We start from the raw sequence: 24,234 nt of genomic DNA, 5'->3' as shown, positions 1-24,234 counted from the left end.
CCCTGTCTCTACTAAAAATACAAAAATTAGCTGGGTGTGGTGGCGCGTATCTGTAGTCCGAGCTACTCGGGACACTGAGACAAGAGAATCACTTGAGCTCAGGAGGCGGAGGCTGCAGTGAGCTGAGATTATGCCACTGCACTCCAGCCTGGCGACAGAGTGAGACTCCGTCTCAAAAAAAAAAAAAAAACAGCATAGTAAAAAATAAATGAATTCTCACCTGGACTCAGGAGATTAAAAAGTGTTTGAGATAATTATAATTATTGAAATTTTAATATATTTTCTAAATTATAATTAAAATAATAGAAAAATAAATACATAAATAAATGAAAGTGACAAATGTAATACCTGCTGGCCGCTGTGTAAGACCAGAGAGGGAGGAAGCTAACCAACCATCTGTAGATCTCACCTACTCAAACGGATCCCATCCCCATCAAAGAGCTATCCAAATGGAAGTCATATTTGCAGTATTAAATCACTCTAATGTAAAACCTGTGCCACAATCTTATATGTATGTTATTAAATATTTCAGTGCTTTAAGGGAAAAAAAGAGCTACATAAAACTCATTTGAGATTAACAGCAAGCAAACATTAATATGCCCAACACTTTCCATATATAAAAACGACTAAAATCAGATGTATCTCAAGATTATCTTGGCTGTGGTTCTCCAATCTGGATGCATATCAGACTCCCCTATGGTACAGCAATTCTATTCCTTGGCATTTACCCAAGCGAAATGGAAACAAACATGTTCACAAAAAGACGTCTACAAGAATGCCCATAGCAGCTTTATTTGAAACAGCAAGAAAGTAGATTAAGTCCAGGCCGGGCGCGGTGGCTCAAGCCTATAATCCCAGCACTTTGGGAGGTCGAGATCGAGACCAACCTGGTCAACATGGGTGAAACCCCGTCTCTACTAAAAATACAAAAAATTAGCTGGGCATGGTGGCGTGTGCCTATAATCCTAGCTACTCAGGAGGCTGAGGCAGGAGAATTGCCTGAACCCAGGAGGCGGAGGTTGCGGTGAGCCGAGATCACACCGTTGCACTCCAGCCTGGGTAGCAAGAGCGAAACTCCAAAAAAAAGAAAGTAGATTAAGTCCAAATGTCCATAAAAAGAACTGATAAACATATCGTGGCATGTCCATACAGTAAAATACTACTCAGCAATACAAAGAAACACATTCCTACTACCTGAGATAACACAAGTGAACTGCTCAGACTTCATGCTGAGTAAAGACGAGAACCGTGAGTATACACACTGTATGACTCTACTTACCAAAGCTCTACAACTTGCAAATCTCTCAGGTGCAGGAAGCAGGGGTGGGAGTGGGAAAGGACACAGGGAGGTTTCTGGAATGACGGGAATGTTCTGTATCTCAGTATGTGGTACGTAACAAGCTACCTCATGCACTCATTTTACAGCTATCACACTTAAAGCTTCTAGATTATCCAAGGCTTATTTTCATGCCTATAAATTAACTCTTCTTTCTCCTATGGCTTCTGTTTAAGTTAACTTATTTGTGTACCATTAAAACAGGAAAGTAGGAAAATTAAAATCATTAAAACAGGAAAATGCACATCTGTGCATTTCACTCCATGTAAATTCTACCTCAATTCCTTAAAAAAAAAAAAAAAAAAAAAAAAAACCCAAAGCTCTTTTCTGAAAGATTTTACGTAAAGGAAAAAAAAAACTTAATCCCAAAGCTAACACAGTAATCTAATCCAATGACTACAGTAAATATCACCCTAACTTCTGAAACCTTTGATTAATTTTATTACCTCTAAATTTTAAATTAACAGGCCGAGTGTCGTGGCTCACACCTGTAATCCTAGCACTTTGAGAGGACAGATTGCCCGAGGTCAGGAGTTTGAGACCAGCCTAGCCAACATAATGAAACTCCGTCTCTACTAAAAATACAAAAATTAGCAGGGCATGGTAGTACGCCTATAATTCCAGCTACTCGGGAGGCTGAGGAAGGAGAATTGCTTGAACTTGAGAGATGGGAGCCGAGATTGCACCACTGCACTCCAGCCTGGCACCTAGCAACAAAGCAAGACTCTGTCTCAAAAAAAAAAAGGAGGGCCAGGCGCGGTGGCTCAAGCCTGTAATCCCAGCACTTTGGGAGGCCGAGGCGGGTGGATCACAAGGTCGAGAGATCAAGACCATCCTGGTCAACATGGTGAAACCCCGTCTCTACTAAAAATACAAAAAACTAGCTGGGCATGGTGGCGCGTGCCTGTAATCCCAGCTACTCAGGAGGCTGAGGCAGGAGAACTGCCTGAACCGAGGAGGCGGAGGTTGCGGTGAGCCGAGATCGCGCCATTGCACTCTAGCCTGGGTAAAAAGAGCGAAACTCCGTCTCAAAAAAAAAAAAAAAAGGAGAAAAACAAACTAATATTTACAAAGCCAGGTAGTCAGCTACTCTCCTATTATCTAATCATTATTTCACTTAACTCTCACACTGTTTCTATTTTAAAGATGGGGACAGTACCCTTCATTTGCATATGAGAAAACTTAAAAATCACTAAACTAGTGACAACAAATAGTGCTTCAGAAAACTGAACACAAAAACATAGAAAAACAAAACTGCTAATCATATAAATCCAAATAAGTACCTGAACAACATAAAAACTAGGGATCTTAGTCAATAAAGTACAAAAAATAAAAAACAAACTGGCCAGGCACAGTGGTTCACATCTACAATCCTAGCACTTTCGAAGGCCAAGGCAGGAGGGTCATTTAAGCCCAGGGGTTTGAGACCAGTCTGGGCAACGTAGTGAGACCTCTGTCTCTACACTCACACAAAAATTAGCCAGGTGTGGTGGTGTAACCCTATAGTCCCAGCTACTCAGAAGGCTGAGGTGGGAGGAATCTTTGAGCCCAGGGGTCCAGGCTGTGAGCTATGATTGTGCCACTACACTCCAACCTGGGTGAAAGAATGAAACTATCTCAAAAAATAATAATAATAATAATAAAAATTTAAAAATAACCAACCATGTAAAGTCTTCTTCCTCTCCTGGCTATAGATATTCTACCCTGAGGACAAAATTGCTCTCAACATCATACCTTCTAAAGAGAAAACAACTGTGGTAAGATACCAACTCCTGCCTATTTTATGAAAAGGCAACTGAGGCCGGGCAGGGTGGCTCATGCCTGTAATCCCAGCACTTTGGAAGGCCGAGGCGGGTGGATCACAAGGTCAAGAGATCGAGACCATCCTGGTCAACATGGTGAAATCCCGTCTCCACTAAAAATACAAAAATTAGCTGGGCATGGTGGCATGCACCTGTAATCCCAGCTACTTGGGAGGCTGAGGCAGGAGAATTGCTTGAACCCAGGAGACAAAGCTTGCGGTGAGCCGAGATCGTGCCATTGCACTCCAGCCTGGGTGACAAGAGCAAAACTCCGTCTCAAAAAAAAAGAAAAGGCAACTGAATATTGCCACCATGACCTCCTGCCTTCAAGAGAACTGGAAAGAGGGTGATGCAGAGAAGATCATCAGGCGGTAAGCAGAGGCCAGCTCCAGAAGAAGCCTATGCCTTTGCAGGGCACACCCTCACACCTCTGTCTGGCACTAAAAGGAAGTAAGGGGGGGTCTCTGAATGAGGTTCAGGACATACTATCCCAATAAACGGCACCTTGGCACTTGAGAAAACAGCAGAAGCAAGGTTACTTTTACCTTACCTTTGCCCCTTTCTCCCCTGAAGCAGACCCTAAAATCTAGCTGACCTCTCCATGAAGTGTCATGAGAACCACTCCAAATAGGTCTTGTCTTACGCCAAGAAAGGAATAAAATGCAAAGACACAGGAAGAATCTGAACAACAGGCCTTGGTAAGTTCCCCCAGTTTATTACCTAGTATGTTACCATCAGATCCAATCACAAAACTGCATCACCGTCCACTCTTCATCAAAGTTAGCATTAAAACAACAGGGTTCATGGCCAGGCGCAGTGGTTCCCGCCTGTATCCCAGGACTTTGGGAAGCTGAGGCAAGCAGGTCACCTGAGGTTGGGAACTCAAGACCAGCCTGACCAACATGGAGAAACACTGTCTCTACTAAAAATACAAAAAATTAGCCAGGTGTGGTAGTGCATGCCTGTAATCCCAGCTACTTGGGAGGCTGAGACAGGAAAATCGCTTGAACACGGGAGGCAGAGGTTGTGGTGAGCCGAGATCACGCCATTGCACTACAGCCTGAGTAACAAGATCAAAATTCCATCTCAAAAAAAAAATACGTTCCCCTTTTTCCTTGGGTCTTCTTTTCTGAATGTTCCCATGTCATGTAAAATTTAAATAAAGTTTGTATGCTTTTCTCTGCCTTTTATTATAAGTGCCTCAGCCATGAAGCTTTGAGACAGGTGAGGAAAAGTTATTACCTTTTCTCCCCTGCAGCATCAAAACCACCACCCACAGAGAGTAGAGGACCACAGTAGCATCTTGCCTGTGTGCCCTGTGCCCCTTGAGTGAGGAGAGAGTTGCAGAGAAGCAGCTTTCACTCCACCCCAGTGGATGGAGTTTCCTGAGGTTTAGTGACACCAGGAATGGCAACTAGTTGGGGCAACCTGGTGGGGAACTCGACCAGGTGAAAGACCAAGCAGGAGCCAGTCCACCACAGCTGGGAACTGTGTTGTGGGTCAGCCCACAAGACCACTGATGAACTCATCACAAACTCCAAAACATTCATAAAGAATAAGGTCTGCAGTTTGGGTGTGATGGCTCACACCTGTAATCCCAGCACTTTGGGAGGCCGAGGCGGGTGGATCATGAGGTCAGGAGTTCAAGACCAGACTGGCCAACATGGTGAAATCCCTGTCTCTACTAAAAATACAAAAAAATAGCTCGGCATGATGGCAGGTGCCTGTAATCCCAGGTACTCAGGAGGCTGAGGCAGGAGAATTCACTTGAATCCCAGGTGGCAAAGGTTGCATTAAGCCAAAAATGAGCCACTGCACTCCAGCCTGGGTGACAGAGCAAGTCTCTGCCTCAAAAATAAATAAATAAATAAATAAATAACAAATTAAGTCTCTGTCTCAAAAATAAAGTCTGCTGCAGGCAGTGGCTGGAGAAAAAACAAATCTAAATAATTTCAAATTTATATTCCACCAAGTTCTGACTGTTAAATCTTCCAATCAGTAAGTCAGAATGTTCATCAATTACAAGCACTTTTTAAACCAAACAAACCATGGTAATAAATTCACAGGCAGTGAAACTCAAGGCTTTCATTATACACACCAAGTTTTAAGGAATTCTATTTATCAGTGTATTTCCTCCCTCAAATGCCTTTAGGAAAAAACAGAGCAAGGGAGGAAACAGGAAGCCTATCAGTTCGGGAGTGTGCATGAATTCTGCAAAGGAACACCGGAAAACAATGTAAAACACACACTAATTCATTCTCTACCATTAATGTTGCTAATTCCCTAATACATTTTTCTTTTATAATAATCAGGAGGGGCTGAGTGTAGTGGTTCACACATATAATCCCAGCATTTTGGGAAGCCAAGGCAGGTGGATCACTTGAGGCCAGGAGTTCGAGACCAGCCTGGCTACATGGTAAAACCCTATCTCTACAAAAACTACAAATATTAGCCAGAAGTGGTGGCACACATCTATAGTCCCAGCTCCTTAGGAGGCTAAAGCAGAATAATCGCTTGAGCCCAGGAGGCTGAGGTTGCAGTGAGCCAAGAACGCACCACTGCACTCTAGCCAGGGTAAATGAACAAGACACTGCCTCAATAATAATAATAATAATAATAATAATAATAATAATCAGGAGGAACTCTAAATTCTACTCAAGAGCAAAACAGCTGAAATGCTCTCATCATAAGGTAGCAACCAGTATGCAAAACCAAAGACTTAATCCTTCAAATGTATGCTCTTTCCAACAAGCCAAAAACATTACAGAATATACATTTCAGAGACTCACTGCAGGGAGTGCAGTGGATGGGACCATTATGTAAGGAATTCAGTGTATATAAAAAAAAAAAATCCCAAGCTAGAAAAAACGATTTTGAATAAAAATAAAATTTCATAAACCCAAGAAAGACCTAAGGACAAAGTACAATGGGCCAGTTGCCAACCACACTAGAAAAAAAATATAAAAATCATAGACTTCTTATTGATGAAGAAACTGAGGCCTACAGCATTTCTACTGCATGTGGAGTGTCAGAGGGCAAATAGCAAAGTGCACTCAATGCAAACCGATTTAGAAACCCTCAGTTACACACAAGAGGTTAGTGACATGTTACATCAAAATGACTGCTCTCCCCCAAACCCCCTCCGTTTCCTCACCTTTTCTCCTCTCTATCTGGAATGTTCTCCATCCCCATCACCACCTTCTGAAATCCTACCAGTCAGTCCTTTAGGGCTCACTCCAAAGGCAACTTCCTCCACTGTTCAGCCTTCCTCAATTATTCCAGCTAGAAGAAACATATTCTAAAGTCCCGTAGTGAACTTGCTCTTTCATATTTAGAATCTGTCATTTGTACTGATTTTTCTCCTTTACTGAACTTGCAAAACTTTGATGACAATGACCATATCAACCTTCCTCCCCCCAATCCTCTAGGTAATCAAGCACTACATCCTGCACATAGGAAGCATCAATAAATGTAAACAAAATAAATAAAAAGAACTATTTTAGAAGTTATCATAATTGTTTAATATCGACAATATAAAATTAAATACTTACTCTAAAGTAACAATAAATATTAATAGAAAAAATATGATTTATAGCACTGACCCTTGGTGGCCCAATAATCATGCCTGTCCACCGTGTAAGCGTCATGTCTTCATCGTCTTCAAGGCCCCAGCTAACCGTACCATCGCCCACTCCTTTTTGTCCTTCTTCAAGTTCTTCCAATAAGCGAAAATTACGGGGAACTTTAACTCCTATACAAAAGAACGTCAGTGTCAATGTAAAAAGTTCATAATTGTAAGAGCTACGCATATTTAAATTGTTTTTTCCGAATGAACCTTTATAAATTATTTCCCAAAAAGACAAAATCTCCTTTAAAAAACATTCTGCTCGGCCGGGCGCGGTGGCTCAAGCCTGTAATCCCAGCACTTTGGGAGGCCGAGGCGGGTGGATCACGAGGTGGAGAGATCGAGACCATCTTGGTCAACATGGTGAAACCCCGTCTCTACTAAAAATACAAAAAACTAGCTGGGCGTGGTGGCGCGTGCCTGTAATCCCAGCTACTTAGGAGGCTGAGGCAGGAGAATTGCCTGAGCCCAGGAGGCGGAGGTTGCGGTGAGCCGAGACTGCGCCATTGCACTCCAGCCTGGGTAACAAGAGCGAAAACTCCGTCTCCAAAAAAAAAAAAAAAAATTCTGCTCTATACAAAAAAAAAAATTTTAAAAAAAGCATTCTGTTCCAGAAAATGCTGAATCTAACAACCCCTCCAAATGAAAACACTAAAGAAAGCACTGTACCAAACGTTAACAGCAGTATAGAATGTATATATAAATTCCTAATCAATTTTATACTAACATAAGTCAATCAATCATAAGGAAGCCATTACAAGTGAACATTTTCCCTTCTTGAGGTTTCTCTGTTCCAGTCAAGGGCTCTGCATCAAACAAATAGGCATGACCAGAAAGTTCATAAAAGCCAAAGTTCATTAATGTATACTCTCTCTAATGGTTTTTAAAGAATAGAATCATGTTCCCTCCTAGGAAGTGCAGCAGAAGGTACTGCCTTGTAGAATGCTGAAGCAGTCCCACCCACGGTCCCCAGTCTGCCTCTTTCCTCCTGTGCCACGCCAATGAGGCCCTACTTTCGCCAAGTCAGCACCATCAGTTAAGGAACACTTGGGGAATTACTAGATTTGAGGACAAATCTCCTGATATTCCAGATAGTTTCCTAGGACATCATCCTTCACCTCCTTGCCTGACCTAGCAAATTTTTTGTAATCCACTAACCCTTCTCACATCTCCACTCCATGCCATACATGTTTCTGTCAGACTTTATCACTCATTATTTTATTTCTAAAATCCTTTTTTTTTTTTTTTTTTTTTTTGAGACCGAGTTTCACTCTTGTTGCCCAAGCTGGAGTGCAATGGTGTGATCTCAGCTCACTGAAACCTCTGCCTCCCAGGTTCAAGCAGTTTTCCTGTCTCAGCCTCCTGAGTAGCTGGGATTACAAGCACTACAGGCATGCGCCACCATGCCTGGCTAATTTTTTGTATTTTTAGTAGAAACAGGGTTTCACCATGTTAGCCAGGCTGGTCTCAAACTCCTGACCTCAGGTGATCCACACGCCTTGGCCTCCCAAAGTGCTAGGATTACAGGTGTGAGCCACCACACCTGGCTATTTCTAAAATCGTAACACAGAAATCTCTCTGCCTAGAATGGTTCCCACTCCTTCACTTGCACTGAACCTGGTCTTTGCCATCATTCCAACTCTCAATCCCTGGAATCCAACCACAATTCCCCCAATTTTCCACAACCTGTCCTAGGATTACTGGCCTGGCCTCTCTACCAAAGGATGAACACTGTGGTCTTCCATGCCCTCCACAGCATCTAACACAAAACATCCTCTAACCTCATCATGCAAGTTTGTAAAAAATATGGAAATGCCCTCAGAATTCTCTCTCCCTCTCATATACACACAATTATAAAGCAGAAAAAAATCTCCTTAAAAGTAAATGTAATTTTGTGCAGCTTCTCTCTCCCACTGAAAAAGTCGTTACAATTACTGTAATTGTTAATAGCCATTTGTTTAACAAATACTATGTGCGATTTTAAATAAATTTTCCCATTTAGTTCTAAAAGTACCTGAAACTGAAAAAATGATGTGATCTCCTCAAGGTCACACAGCTATAAATGGCAGATCCAGTATTAAAATCCAGTTTCCAGACCACAGCAAGCCTCTCACCACTAAGTGGCACAGCACTAAAAGCTACACTGGCAGCACAGCCTGGCAGTCTGAGCACACATATCAGACTGCCTGAGTTCAGCTCCAGGTCTGCTGCCCACCCGACCTGTGACCCCAGCACAGTTTTCTCATCTGTAGAAGTGGAATAACAATAATCCCTACCTCACTGGATCACTGTGAAAATTAGACAAGGTAACCCATCTCAAATGCTTACAATGTTGACTATGATCATTTCAGTGTCCACATTAAATGGAATGTTATAAAACTTCTATGTACCTCCATCTAAGTTGTTGAAAATAAAAGTTCTTTATAAATTCCTCTAGGGTGGCCCCTGGAAACTTTATCCTAAGGTCTAAGTTTCTATTTCTATAACACTGGGACAACTACTTTTTATTTTACTGTACTGTGTAGTTATGACCTCCAATATACTCTCTTGAATAGCTTTTTAAAATAACTTTAAACAAGCTTGGTTACCCTCGCCATTATTAAGTCATTCACCCAACAATAATTTTAAATTTGTGTTGAATTTCTTTGCTTCCTTTTTATAACCAATTCAGTGAGGTGAACTTTACGGGCATCCAAAACCACAAAGTAAACAATGTAAAACTAACGTTTCCTTTTACATAAGTGTCATAAAAGTGATAAATCTAGTTACTCTTAAACTTGTCACCATCTCTCTTATATAGCACTTTGGGAAAACCGTTCTGAGATTAACAGATAAATTATTCACAATACTAATATTTAAAGAGTTATTGCAGCCTTTTGTTTTTAAAGTATGAGACTTGCATCAAGCATGCTGGCTCAAAGCCATAATCCCAGCACCTTGGGAGACCAAGGCAGGATTACTTTAGGCCAGGAGTTTGAGACCAGCCTGGGCAACACAGCAAGACTCTGTCTCTACAAAAATTTTAAAAATTAGCCAAGTATAGTGATGAACGCCTGTAGTCAGCTACTCGGGAGACCGAGTTGGGAGGATCCCTTGAGGCCAGGAGTTCGAGACCACCCTGGGCAACATGGCGAAGCTCCATCTCTACAAAAAATACAAAACTTAGCCAGATGTGGTGATGCTCAACTGTAGGACCAGCTACTAGGGAGGCTGAGGTGGGAGGATCACTTAAGCCTGAGAGGTTGAGGTGCAGTGAGCTGAGATCACAACACTGCACTCCAGCCTGTGACAGAGCGAGACCCTGTCTCAAAAAAAAAAAAAAAAAAAAAAAAAAAAAGCTTAACATCAAAAAAGGACTGAGACTCAAAAACAAAACAGTGAGCCATTTTCAAATTCTGGGCTAGGGCACTGTGGTCTTATTTTACCTAACCACTAATGCCTGTCCAGAGGGGAAAAAAAAAAGCCACAAGGTGGGGCTGTCGCTCCACAGAAGTCGCAGCATGCATGCGCTGCCCTTGGACCTCTTGCATTAGGCAATAACCTAAAACTTACAGAACTACTAGTGAGTTGCCAAAACAAGCTGAGAATCCAAATCTCCAGGCTTCCCACTAATCCAGTCTCCCAGTTAGTACATAACAGTGAACCTCCACTCATGAGAGATAAGGCCAAAATTAGTCATTTCCAGAAACAAAACCCTGCATGCAAACATACTGGAAAACATGCTTCCAGTTTTTAATCTGAATGTTATACCGAGTTACTTGCCTTCAAATGTGCCATGATACCCAAAACATGGCACGAAGACTGTCAAATACTAGGAGAATGAGTCTTGCCCTGCTGCACTTAGCAGAAACACAGATTTTCCTAATTCATAAACCTTCAACCTTTTTTAAGTTAACAGGGAAAAAGCAAAAATAGAACTTTAAATAGGTATTTTAAAATGTTAGTCTTGTTACTGGACAGGAGCAGAGACTTTGCCACCTTTTTTTTTTTTTTTTTTTTTTTTGAGAGTCTCCCTCTGTTGCCCGGGCTGGAGTGCAGTGGTGCGATCTCAGTTCACTGCAACCTCCAACTCCCGGGTTCAAGCGATTCTCCTGCCTCCGCCTCCCGAGTAGCTGGGACTACAGGCACATGCCACCACACCTGGCTAAATTTCGTATTTTTAGTAGAGTTGGGGTTTCACCACATTGGTTGGCTGGTCTCAAACTCCTGAGCTCAGGCAATCTGCCTGCCTCAGCCTCCCAAAGTGCTAGGATTACAGATGTGAGCCACCACACCCAGCCAGCCACACACTTTTACACTACTTGACCAGATGATTGATCAGGCTACTCAAAAATGAAAGTAAAACACCTGCAGGAATAGAAGAAATGCTTTCCACCTTATTTATTTTCTATCCCGAAGCTGGTTCTCATAAACATCCAGGTGTGTCAAAGGTCCCCGTCCCCTTCCCCGCTGCCCAGAGTATCTGTGGCATTAAGGAAGAGGGTGTCTGGGGGCACATGAGCAGTGGGATGACTGGCACCTCCAGGGATTCACACCCAGCTTGTGGGGTACTGAGGCTGCTCACCTGACCTCTGCAGAGTGCTCTCAGATGCATGGCTCTCAGTCTCTCTGAAGAGTGTGTTCACATTCTGTAGTCCCTGAGGGTATATCTTATTAAGGTGGAACTCATTACAAGTCCCACCTGTAATTGTACCTCTCTGGTTCCCTCCCCACTGGGGGAGTTCTGAGTTCCCCTCAAACCTGCTGAGTTGGTTAAAAATAAGGTATTTTTTGAGCACTTCCTACATGACAGACATTTGCTGCAAACTTTAAGAGGCAGAGGTTTCTCGTTAAGTCTCACCTTGTTAACACGATCATTATACGGTAAGAAAACTGAGGAATATATGTTAACCCTTATGAAACTGCTGATATGCAGGCATCTTTTTAGCCAACAGAAACAGCAATTTCTTTTTTTTTTTTGAGACAGAGTCTCACTCTGTCGCCAGGCACTAGGCTGGAGTGCAGTGGAACAATCTCGGCCCACTGCAACCTCCGCCTCCCGGGTTCAAGCAATTCTCCTGCCTCAGCCTCCCAAGTAGCTGGGACTACAGGCGCACGCCACCACGCCCAACTAATTTTTGTATATTTAGTAGAGATGGGGTTTCACCATGTTGGCCAGGATGGTCTCGATCTCTTGAACTCGCAATCCACCCGCCTCGGCCTCCCAAAGTACTGGGATTACAGGCTTGAGCCACCGCGCCCGGCCTTTTTTTTTTTTTTTTTTGAGATGCAGTTTCACTCGTTACCCAGGCTGGAGTGCAATGGTGCGATCTCGGCTCACCGCAACCTCCGCCTCCTGGGTTCAGGCAATTCTCCTGCCTCAGCCTCCTGAGTAGCTGGGATTACAGGCACGCACCACCATGCCCAGCTAATGTTTTGTATTTTTAGTAGAGACGGGGTTTCACCATGTTGACCAGGATGGTCTCAATCTCTTGACCTCGTGATCCACTCGCCTTAGCCTCTCAAAGTGCTGGGATTACAGGCTTGAGCCACCGCGCCCGGCCAGAAATAGCAATTTCATAAGGCTCAATCTAACAACATGGAGAGTGAGTGGGAGGGTCAGGGCTGAAACTTGGGTTTCAAAGCCAAAGCCTGTGGTCACTATCCTTCTAGCCTCCAAAGGGAACCTGGTGAGACCTGCATGGCACGCACTCACTATCTTCCGGCACCACTGCCCATAATTCCTGCAGATCTAAGGAACACACCTTAACCAACTGTGGGAGCAATTTTGACAAAACACACCCTGAGCTGATCCTTTTTATTTCTTTTACAAGACAGGGTCTCTCACTCTATCGCCCAGAGTGCAGACACGCAATCATAAATCAATACAGCCTCAACTTCCTGGGATCAAGCGATCCTTTCTCCTCAACCTCCTGAATAGCTAGGACTAAAGGTGTTCATTCTGCTCATTGCAACCTCTGCCTCCAGGGTTCAAGCTATTCTTCTGCCTCAGCATCTCCAGTAGCTGGAACTACAGGCACGCACCATCACGCTTGATTTTTGTATTTTTGGTAGAGACAGGATTTCACTATGTTGACTGAGCTGGTCTCGAACTCCTGACCTCAGATGATCCACCCACCTTGGCCTCCCAAAGTGCTGGAATTACAGGCATGAGCCACCGCAGCCAGCTTTTTGGTTTTTTTTTTGAGGCAGAGTCTTGCTCTGTCACCCAGGCCGGAGTGCAGTGGGGCATTCTCAGCTCACTGCAGTCTCCACCTCCCAGGTTCAAGTGATTCTCGTGCCTCAGCCTCCCAAGTAGCTGGGATTACAGGTGTGCACCACCACACCTGGCTGATTTTTCTATTTTTAGTAGAGATGGGGTTTTGCCATGTGGCCCAGACTGATCTCAAACTCCTGGCCTCAAGTGACCTGCCCGCCTCAGCAATCCAAAGTGCTAGGATTACAGGTGTGAGCCACTGCACCCAGCCAAAAGCTCTCCGTGATATTTTCCAATTTTTCAGAAATTTGAAACTCAAATATGTGTTTGGTTTTAACTTACTTTCCTTAAAGGAACAATAAAATTATGAAGACACCATGTAGGAAAAAAAACACATTAGGCAGCAAAATATCAAATGACCTATATTTTGTCATCCATTCCCTTTTACACTATTCATTCCTTCACTCAATAAACATTTTTTTTTTTTTTTGAGACAGAGTTTCGCTCTTGTTGCCCAAGCTGGAGTACAATGGCACCATCTTGGGTCACTGGAACCTCCACCTCCCAGGTCCAAGCGATTCTCTTGCCTCAGCCTCCCAAAGAGCTGTGATTATGAATATGCACCACCACACCTGGCTAATTTTTTGTATGTTTAGTAGAGAAGGGGGTTTCTCCATGTTGGTCAGGCTGGTCTCGAACTGCCAACCTCAAGTGATCCACCTGCCTCAGCCTCCCAAAGCACTGGGATTACAGGTGTGAGCCACTGTGCCAGCCTCAATAAACATTTGACAACTACTAACTGCCAGTAATTAGGCTAGGCACTTGTTATCAGGAGGACTAAGAACTTTGCCCTCAAGAAGTTTACAATCTAGAGCATGGTGGTACACGACTAATAACTACAAGGTTATTATTACACACCCATCAAAAAATAAAAACTAAGACAGGGTGCAGTGGCTCATGCCATCCCAGCACTTTGGGAGGCCAAGGCGGGCAGATCACAAAGCCAGGAGATCAAGACCATCCTGGTCAACACGGTGAAAAACTGTCTCTACTAAAAATACAAAAAAAAAAAAAAAAAAAAAAAAAATCAGCCAGGTTTGGTGGTGCGTGCCTGTAGTCCCAGCTACTCCGGAGGCTGAGGCACGAAAATCACTTGAACCCAGGAGGCGGAGGTTGCAGCGAGCCAAGATTGCACCACTGCACTAAATCCTGGGCGACAGAGTGAGACTCTGTCTCACCAAAAAAAAAAAATAATATAATAATAGGGAAGAAGCAATACTAGGCCAGTTCGCCAGTTCTGGCACTTGTCTTGTGAGAGGCGTGCTAACTTCTGCTTTTGTTCCTTCTGAAGCCAACCACTTTGTGAGAATTCTGACCACCCTGCCACCACTGGAATGTGGGGAAGTTGTAACTGGCCACCTGGAGAAGCTGCAGGGAGAGGGAACAAGGCGTCCCAGGCAACAGGCCTTTCCCTTCACCACCTGATGCAACCACATGAGTGACTCTAAGTGAAACCAGCAGAAGAACCACCCAGTCAACTTCCATATTATGAGAAAAAAATCAATCCCTATTTCAAGCCACGAAGTTTTGATGCGATTTGTTACACAGCAATAGATAAATGAAGTAGGGGGTAGAAAAGCAATCTGAACAAAAATGTTTTTTTGGCAGTGCAAAAACTTAAAGAAGCCAATTGGTATACACTCAGGCAAACTACGTCATATAAGTTAAAATAGTATATTAAGTCATTTTAAACTACATGAATTAGATAAAGTGGGTATAAATTTTTTAAAAAGGGGGGATTAGGGGAGACCTAATAGCAACACACATATTTTCATGATCATTATAAAAACACTCTCGGCCATGATCGTATAGTGGTTGGTACTCTGCATTGTGGCCGTAGCAACCTCGGTTCATATCCAAGTCACGGCACCAAAAAAAAAAAAAAAGAAAGAAAAGAAAAAGAAAAAGAAAAATACTCTCGCCGGGTGCGGTGGCTCACGCCTGTGATCCCAGCACTTTGGGAGGCCGAGGTGGGTGGGTCACGAGGTCAAGAGATCAAGACCATCCTGGTCAACACAGTGAAACCCCGTCTCTACTAAAAATACAAAAAAAAATTAGCTAGCCATGGTGGCACGTGCCTGTAATCCCAGCTACTCAGGAGGCTGAGGCAGGATAATTGCCTGAACCCAGGAGACGGAGGTTGTGGTGAGCCGAGATCATGCCATTGCACTCCAGCCTGGGTAACAAGAGCGAAACTCCGTCTCAAAAAAAAAAAAAAAAAAAAAAGAAAAGAAAAGAAAAGAAAAATACTCTCATATATATACATCAGTATGGAACCAAAGGCAACCTACAACTCACTTTTTAAATTCACTGGGCCTGAGGAATCTTTAAAAAAAAGAAAACAAGGCAGGTGTGGAGGCTAACAGCTGTTATCCCAGCACTTTGGGAGGCCGAGGAGGGTGGATCATGAGGTCAGGAGCTCGAGACCAGCCTGGCCAACATAGTGAAACCCCGTCTCCACTAAAAAAAAAACAAAACAATGAGCCAGGCATGGTGGCAGACACCTGTAATCCCAGTACTCAGGAGGCTGAGGCAGAATTGCTTGAACTCTGGAGGTGGAAATTGCAGTGAGCCAAGATAGCGCCACTGCACTCCAGCCCAGGCAACAGGTGCGAGACTCTGGGGGGTTGGGGGAGGCAAGGGAAGGGAGGGGAGGGGAATGGAACAGATGTCAAATACAGATAGAATAAAAACAGTGGTTACCAAGGGTTGGTGCTGGAAAGGAAGTAGGGAGCTGTAGGTCAAGCGATACAAAGTAGCAGGTATGTAAGATGAACAAGTCTATAGATCTAATGAACAGCATGAAGACTTTTTTTTTTTTTTTTTTTTGCAACAGAGTCTGGCTCTATTGCCCGGGCTACAGCACAGTGGCTTAATCAAAGCTCACTGCAGCCTCACCCACCTGGGCTCAAGCGATCCTCCCACCTTAGCCTCCCAAGCAGTTGGGACTATAGGCTCATGCAAACATGCCAGCTAATTTTTGTATTCTTTGTGGAGAGGAGCTTTTGCCATGTTGCCCAGGCTGGTCTTCATCTCCTGAGCTCAAGCAATCTGCCTGCCCCAGCCTCCCAAAATGCTAGGATTACAGATATGAGCCAGCACACAGCCGTGAGAAGTGTTAATAAGTGCTTGCTATAGTCAGGATTTTTGCTCTTGCCACAGGTTGATTTACCATTTTACTACACACACACACACATACATACACATACACACACACACACACACACACATCCTAGCATCATCTATACACCTTAAATGTGCACAATAAATGTCATTTTAAAAAACAAAAAACGAGCCAGGTGCAGTGGCTCACGCCTGTAGCACTTTGGGCAGTCAAGGCAGGAGGATCGATTGAGTCCAGGAGTTTGAGACCAGCCTGGCCAACATCATGAAACCCCATCTCTACTAAAAATACAAAAATTAGCTGGGCATGGTGATGAAAGCCTATAATCCCAGTTACTCAAGTGGTGGAGGCACGACAATCGCTTGAACCTGGAGGCAGAGGCTGCAGTGAGCTGAGATGGCACCACTGCACTCCAGCCTGGGCAACAGAAAGAAACCCTGTCTCAGAAACAAACCAAAATCAATGAGGCTTTTTGCCTTGTAATGTTGTTAGAATATTTGAGGACACTAAAAAAAAAGCCAAGTCTTTTCAAGTACCAGAGTCCGTCAGGTGGTGACTTGACTCTGTCCTGCGCTCTGGATGGTATGCCCCTGCCCCTTCGAGGCGCCCTCAGTGGAAGTCCCTGCTGAGTGGGTCTGCCATCCTACTGGTTGTTAAAATCCATCCAGCAAAGAAACGAATATGAATCATAAGCCCCATCACAGTTCCATGCTAAGGAAAACTGTTCCAGAATCACCCGCACTGGCTGTTTCAAAAACATCAGTTACAGCCCCGCTCTCAAGAACACTATTTGTTGACATCAATAATGTCAACAATGTCAAGAATACACAATTATTGATATCGAAGCATATGCTGGGGTGTGTGTGCATGTGTGTCTGTGTGTATGTTTATTTGTTTTGAAATAGGGAGTCTGTTGCCATGGCTGAAGTGCAGTGGTGCGATCATGGCTCACTATGGACTCAAATTCCTGGGCTCAAGAGATCCTTCCACCTCAGCTTCCAGAGTAGCTGGGACTGCAAGCATGCACTGCCACATTCAGCTCATTTTTTGTAGAGACAAGGTCTTGCCAGGTTGCCCAGGCTAGTTTTTTTTTTTTTTTTTTTTTTTTTTGAGACGGAGTTTCGCTCTTGTTACCCAGGCTGGAGTGCAATGGCGCGATCTTGGCTCACCGCAACCTCCGCCTCCTGGGTTCAGGCAATTCTCCTGCCTCAGCCTCCTGAGTAGCTCGGATTACAGGCATGCGCCACCATGCCCAGCTACTTTTTTGTATTTTTAGTAGAGACGGGGTTTCACCATGTTGACCAGGATGGTCTCGATCTCTGGACCTCGTGATCCACCCGCCTCGGCCTCCCAAAGTGCTGGGATTACAGGCTTGAGCCACCGCGCCCGGCAACCCAGGCTAGTCTTAAACTCCCAGGCTCAAAGGGTCCTTCTGCCTCAGGCTCCCAAAATGCTGAGGTTACAAGTGTGAGCCACCAGGCCCAGCTACATTTTTTTCTGAACTTTAAAACTAAAATACATCCATCATTCATACACTGTGAATTTATACAAATATATTTAATATTAAAAACCATATTTACATAATTCACCAAAAAATCAGAAGGCAATATTATTTTGCTGAATGAAGGTTTACCAGAAAAGCAATTTTCAACTTTAGCCTCTAAAATATTTCAAAAAAATTGTATGAGATTAAAAATATATTTCAATAGAAGACATTTAAGTTTAAATTGATCACAACTGCTTAGTATTCAGGTAATAAATGAGAACACATGTCAATGTTTGTAGAATATAGTATGTTGAATCTATTATATATATTTACCTCAATGTGGGTGTCTTAACAGATTTTTAAGTACTGTCTTTCATCAAATCTAAGATGGCACAACCAACTACATGATGCCATAATTTTAAAAAATTAAAAAACTCTACCAATTACAACTACAACACATATACCCATTTTGGATATTTAAATGTGTTTTAGAATTGATGAAATACAGTAGTTAAAAATATAACTTATAAAAACAAAATTCAAGTCAAACTTCATACACCTGAAGCATCTGTACTACATTTTCAAACACAAGTAGAAAAACCTCTGGATTAGAGGATTTGCAAAGTATCTCAATGCTGGAGAATACATTACACACATGAGAATATTAAGAATACTACTGTTACTCTTCAGGTTGTAACCAACACCACCCTGCCCCAGCCACTGAAAAAAAAAGTCAGCACCACCGGGCGCGGTGGCTCACGCCTGTAATCCCAGCACTTTGGGAGGCCGAGACGGGTGGATCACGAGGTCAAGAGATCGAGACCATCCTGGTCAACATGGTGAAACCCCGTCTCTACTAAAAATACAAAAAATTAGCTGGGCATGGTGGCGCATGCCTGTAATTCCAGCTACTCAGGAGGCTGAGGCAGGAGAATTGCCTGAATCCAGGAGGCGGAGGTTGCGGTGAGCCGAGATCGCGCCATTGCACTCCAGCCTGGGTAACAAGAGCGAAACTCCATCTCAAAAAAAAAAAAAAAAAAATCAGCACCTATATGAAGAGTTCATTTAGAATCTATTTGTTAGATACTAACTCAGCTAGATAAGGGGAGAATAAGCAGCTTCATGATTTTAGATTTAATAAATGCATATTAACTAAAATCTTTTGGTAGTTTCCCTTCAGAAAAGCAAACTAAAAATAAGACAGTGAAATATTACAATATTAGGAAAAGCTATGTTTTGGGGGTTTTATTTATTTATTTTTGAGACGGAATCTTGCTGTCACCCAGGCTGGAGTGCAGTGGCACAATCTCGGCTCACTGCAAACTCCGCCTCCCGGGTGCAAGCCATTATCCTGGCTCAGCCTCCCAAGTAGCTGGGAGTACAGGTACCCGCCACCACACCTGGCTCATTTTTGGTTTTGTGCTTTGTTTTATTTTGAGACAGAGTCTTGCTCTGTCACCCAGGCTGGAGGGCAATGGCGTGATCTCGTTTCACTGCAACCCGTTTCCCAGGTTCAACTGATTCTCCCACTTCAGCCTCCCAAGTAGCTGCGACTACAGACATGTGCCACCACACCCAGTTAATTTTTGTATTCTTAGTAGAGATGGGGGTTTCACCATGTTTGCCAGGTTGGTCTCGAACTCCTGCGTTCAAGTGATCCACCACCTCAGCCTCGCAAAGTGCTGGGATTACAGGAGTGAGCCACCATGCCCAGAGGTTTTTGTTTTGTTTTTGGTTTTTGAGACAGGGTCTCACTCTGTTGCCCAGGCTGGAGAGCAGTGGCATGACCTCAGCTCACTCCACCTCCCAGACTTAAGCAATTCTCCCACCTCAGTTCCCCAAGTAGCTGGGACCACAGGCATGTACCACCACAATCAGCTAATATTTGTATTTTTAGTAGAGACGGGGTTTCGCCATGCTGCCCAGGCTGGTCTCGAACTCCTGGGCTCAAGTGATCCACCCGCCTGGGTCTCCCACTGTGCTGAGATGAGAGGCGTGAGCCACCTCACCAGGTCTGAAAAGCTAGGTTTTACTTGAGCCATTTATTTCCTCATTATTAAATCCCTGACATAGAAACTGTACCACAGAAAATGAAGACACAACAGGCACTCAATAAACACTTGGTAAATTTGGCAAATGCTTACTTTTAATCTTTCAATATGTGTGAACTGACAGCAGATGGTGCTGATACTGAACACAGAATCCTTTCCTCAGGACACTACTATCTAGCGAGGAAGACAACCGTGAAAGAGAATACATCCAAATATCATGCAGTAAGTTACTGCAGAAGATTTCACCTGGACACACTACAAATATCCCAATGCGATAAGCCAAAGAATGTAGCAGGTACTCCACATTCTCCAATAAGGTAGCTAAGAATGTTCACTGCAGAACTATCAAGGGAGAGACCGGGCGCGGTGGCTCACACCTGTAATCCTAGCACTTTGGGAGGCCGAGGTGGGTGGATCACCTGAGGTCAGGAGTTCAAGACCAGCCTGACCATAATGGAGAAACCCCATCTTTAAAAAAAAAAAAAAGTACTATCATGGGAGACTTCCCTTAGACTACACTAGGAGTGAAAGAAAGTTAAGTAAGCTAATATATTCTAGTTCCTCTCTAGTTTTAATTTCTAAGTAAATTTAGAATGGCATGCACTTTAAAAGATGGGAGTCCTTTTTTTTTGAGACAGAGTTTCGCTCGTTACCCAGGCTGGAATGCAATGGCGCAATCTCGGCTCACCACAACCTCTGCCTCCTGGGTTCAGGCAATTCTCCTGCCTCAGCCTCCCGAGTAGCTGGGACTACAGGCACACGCCACCATGCCCAGCCAATTTTTTATATTTTTAGTAGAGACGGGGTTTCACCATGTTGACCAGGATGGTCTCGATCTCTTGACCTTGTGATCCACCCACCTCGGCCTCCCAAAGTGCTGGGATTACAGGCATAAGCCACCGCGCCCGGCCAAAAGATGGGAGTCCTTCTAACAGACTATTAAATAGGCATAACTGCTCACCTGTTAAGTCCAGAAAGCTGTAGCTGGCTTCCAGTCAGAAAAGCTTATTAAGCAAAATAAACAGGTACAGTTATCTCTCCAAATCACTGTTTATGAGGTGACGACTTTAGAAAATTAAAGACTTCTCAATAACAGAAGTATTTCCTCTGAGGACATAACCACTTACATGAGTACTGTTTAGTAAACAACCAACAATTTAGGTAGAACGTGACACCGTCATGAATAGCAGTACACCAAGCAATGCATTGTGTGTACTTTTCGCGAACATTCCAATCCATAAACTGAAAAACTTCTGGCATAATTATACTACTTCCAAAGAATAAACTGTCTACAGTATGCGTGATATCTGGCTATCAAACGTTTTTAGTGTGAGATTGAACCTCACCTGGCAAGGTGAAGCTCAAACCCTTCTGTCATATATTAATCATAACCAGAGAATCAACTAGAACTCACAGTACTTCATCTGGATGTTTTTATTCATTTATTTTAGTTTCTGACCATATCCTGCATAAAACATGGTTCTCAGTCGGGCACGGTAGCTCACGCCTGTAATCCCAGCACTTTGGGAGGCCAAGGCAGGGGGATCACCTGAGGTTGGGAGTTCGAGACCAGCCTGATCAACATGGAGAAACCCCGTCTTTACTAAAAATACAAAAGCAGGTATGGTGGCACATGCCTGTAATTCCAGCTACTAGGGAGGCTAAGGCAGGAGAACCGCTTGAAGTGGGGAGGAAGAGGTTGCACTGAGCCAAGATCATGCCATTGCACTCCAACCAGGGTAACAAAAGCAAAACTCCTTCTCAAAAAAAAGAAAGAAACATGGTTCTCTGGTGTGTGTGTGTTTGTTTTAGAGAGAGGGTCTTACTCTGTTGCTCAGGCTGGAAGGCAGTGGTACAATCATGTCTCACTGCAGCCTTGAAATCCTGGACACAAGTGATCCTCCTGCCGTAGCCTCTTGAGCACACCTGTAATCCTACCTACTCTGGAGGCTGAGGTGGGAGGATTACCTGAACCTAGGAGGCAGAGGTTGCAGTGAGCCAAGATCACAACATTGCACTCCAGACTGGGTGACAGAGTGAGACTCCAGCTCAAAAATAAATAAATAGGCCAGGCACAATGGCTCACACCTGTAATCCCAGCACTTCGGGAGGCTGAGGCAAGTGGATTAAGAGGTCAGGAGACCAAGACCCTCCTGGCTAACACAGTGAAACCCCATCTCTACTAAAAATACAAAAAATTAGCCAGGCATAGTGGCACATGCCTGTAATCCCAGCTACTCAGGAGGCTGAGGCAGGGGAATGGCTTGAACCTGGGAGGCAGAGGCTAGAGTGAGCTGAGATTGTGCCGCTGCACACCAGCCTGGACGACAAAGCAAGACTGTCTCAAGCAAAAAAAAAAAAAAAAGGTAAGTACTGATACATGCTACAACATGGATGACCTTTAAAAACATTACACTATTAATGCCATTTCTTACAGTTTGTACAAACAAGAAAAAACATTATGCTGGCCGGGTGCAGTGGCTCACGCCTGTAATCCTAGCACTTTGGGAGGCCGAGGTGGGTGGATCACCTGAGGTCAGGAGTTCAAGACCAGCCTGGCCATCGTGGTGAAACCCCATCTTTAAAAAAAAAAAAAAAAAAAAAAAAACATTATGCTAAGTGAAAGAAGCCAGTCACAAAAGGCCACATAATTATGACTCTACACATACACAAGTACAGAATGGGTAAATCTACTGAGACAGATTAGTGGTAGCCAGGAGCTGAGGTTTGGGGTTATACGGCAGTGAGAACTACAGGGTTTCTTTCTGAGGTGATAAAAATGTTCTAAAATGATGCTAAGAATATGATGGCCGCCTGTGGAAAAAAAAAAAAAGTTCCAAAATGACCACAATTGCATATATCTGTTAACATGCCAGAAGTCAGTGAATTGTACACTTTAAATAAAAACTGTATGGTTAGCCGGGCGCGGTGGCTCAAGCCTGTAATCCCAGCACTTTGGGAGGCCGAGGCGGGTGGATCACGAGGTCGAGAGATCGAGACCATCCTGGTCAACATGGTGAAACGCCGTCTCTACTAAAAATACAAAAAATTAGCTGGGCTGGTGGCGCGTGCCTGTAATCCCAGCTACTCAGGAGGCTGAGGCAGGAGAATTGCCTGAACCCAGGAGGCGGAGGTTGCGGTGAGCCGAGATCGCGCCATTGCACTCCAGCCTGGGTAACAAGAGCGAAACTCCGTCTGAAGAAAAAGAAAAAATAAAATAAAACCTGTATGGTTTGTGAATTATATCTCAGTAAAACCGTTTTGAAAAAATAGCTCCCTGAAACCAAACCCAATATTCATTGACAAGTCCATCCACCAGAAGTTCAGCTTTCTTACGAAGCATCCCTCAAAGGTGCGGTCAAATACTAGAGGAAACTGGCTCTTTTCCATAGAACTTTAGATTTGGGCAACCACTTCATAACCCCTAGAGAGAATAAGAGTAAGAACAAGGCTGTTGTCGTCTTCTCAGTCCCAAAACTCCTAGAACCAAGTTCTTCCTCCCTGATAATATAGTCTTATCTAGAGGTACCCTAGTTGGAGAAGTAGGTAAAAGGAAAAATTTTACCTCTTAGGGAGGGAGGGAGGGAATGAAAGAAAAGTTCTAAAAGGTCACCTTAGGAATAACAGCTGCAATACTGAGATGTTTAGGATAACTCATCAGGTTATAAATTCTACCTCCTATACAAAGATAATTTCTATCAAACACAACACCCCCAAAAACCTCCCTCTCTCTCCCCTCCCTTAGATAAACCTCAGATAGAAAATCGTAGACAGGCCAGGCACAGTGACTCACACCTGTAATTCCAGCACTTTGGTAGGCAGAGGCAGGTGGCGGATCACTTGAAGTCAGGAGTTCGAGACCAGCCTGGCCAACATGGTGAAACCCCGTCTCTACTAAAATACAAAAAAACTAGCTGGGTGTGGTGGCTCGAGGCTGTAATTCAGCTACTCAGGAGGCTGAGGCAGGATAATTGCTTGAACAAAGAAGAAGTTGCAGTGAGCCAAGATAGTGCCAGTGCACTCTGGCCTGGGCAACAGAGTGAGACTCCATCTCAAAAAAAAAAAAAAAAAAAAAAAATCACAGAATTATAAGAATCACTAAGGCAACAATTAATATATATGTATTTACCTGCAACATCAAATATGTGCTTACAAAGAAGATTTACGTGAATACTGACCAGGATTTAGCCACTAAAATCTTCCTCTTTTTTCTTTTTTTCCTTTTTCTCTTTTTTGTAGCTTTTGGCCACAATATTAGCCACTAAAATCTTTCCCTAAATTTTTGTAACTCATTTCAACATAATCCTTCACACCTTAAAAGAATATGGAGTTTTGGCCGGGCGCGGCGGCTCAAGCCTGTAATCCCAGCACTTTGGGAGGCCGAGGCGGGTGGATCACGAGGTCAAGAGATCGAGACCATCCTGGTCAACATGGTGAAACCCCGTCTCTACTAAAAATACAAAAAATTAGCTGGGCATGGTGGCGCATGCCTGTAATTCCAGCTACTCAGGAAGCTGAGGCAGGAGAATCGCCTGAACCCAGGAGGCGGAGGTT

The 24,234-nt window shown here is 43.7% G+C and overlaps 1 protein-coding gene across 2 annotated transcripts in view; it reads right to left on the bottom strand.

Moving 5' to 3' along the window:
* The window catches only part of UBE2V2 (ubiquitin conjugating enzyme E2 V2), a 60,590-nt gene that overhangs the window by 14,344 nt on the left and 22,012 nt on the right, over positions 1 to 24,234 (bottom strand). For both annotated transcript variants that reach the window (XM_039464475.2, XM_074386642.1), the window contains exon 2: positions 6,741 to 6,889. In XM_039464475.2, coding sequence (XP_039320409.1) covers positions 6,741 to 6,889 — 149 coding nt within the window. The remainder of the gene's footprint in view (positions 1 to 6,740; positions 6,890 to 24,234) is intronic.

This window comes from Saimiri boliviensis, chromosome 15 (assembly GCF_048565385.1).
Source record: "Saimiri boliviensis isolate mSaiBol1 chromosome 15, mSaiBol1.pri, whole genome shotgun sequence".
Classification (NCBI taxonomy): Eukaryota; Metazoa; Chordata; class Mammalia; order Primates; family Cebidae; genus Saimiri; species Saimiri boliviensis.
The sequence above is the reverse complement of the archived record's forward strand: the minus strand, read 5'-3'. Positions and strand labels throughout refer to the sequence as shown.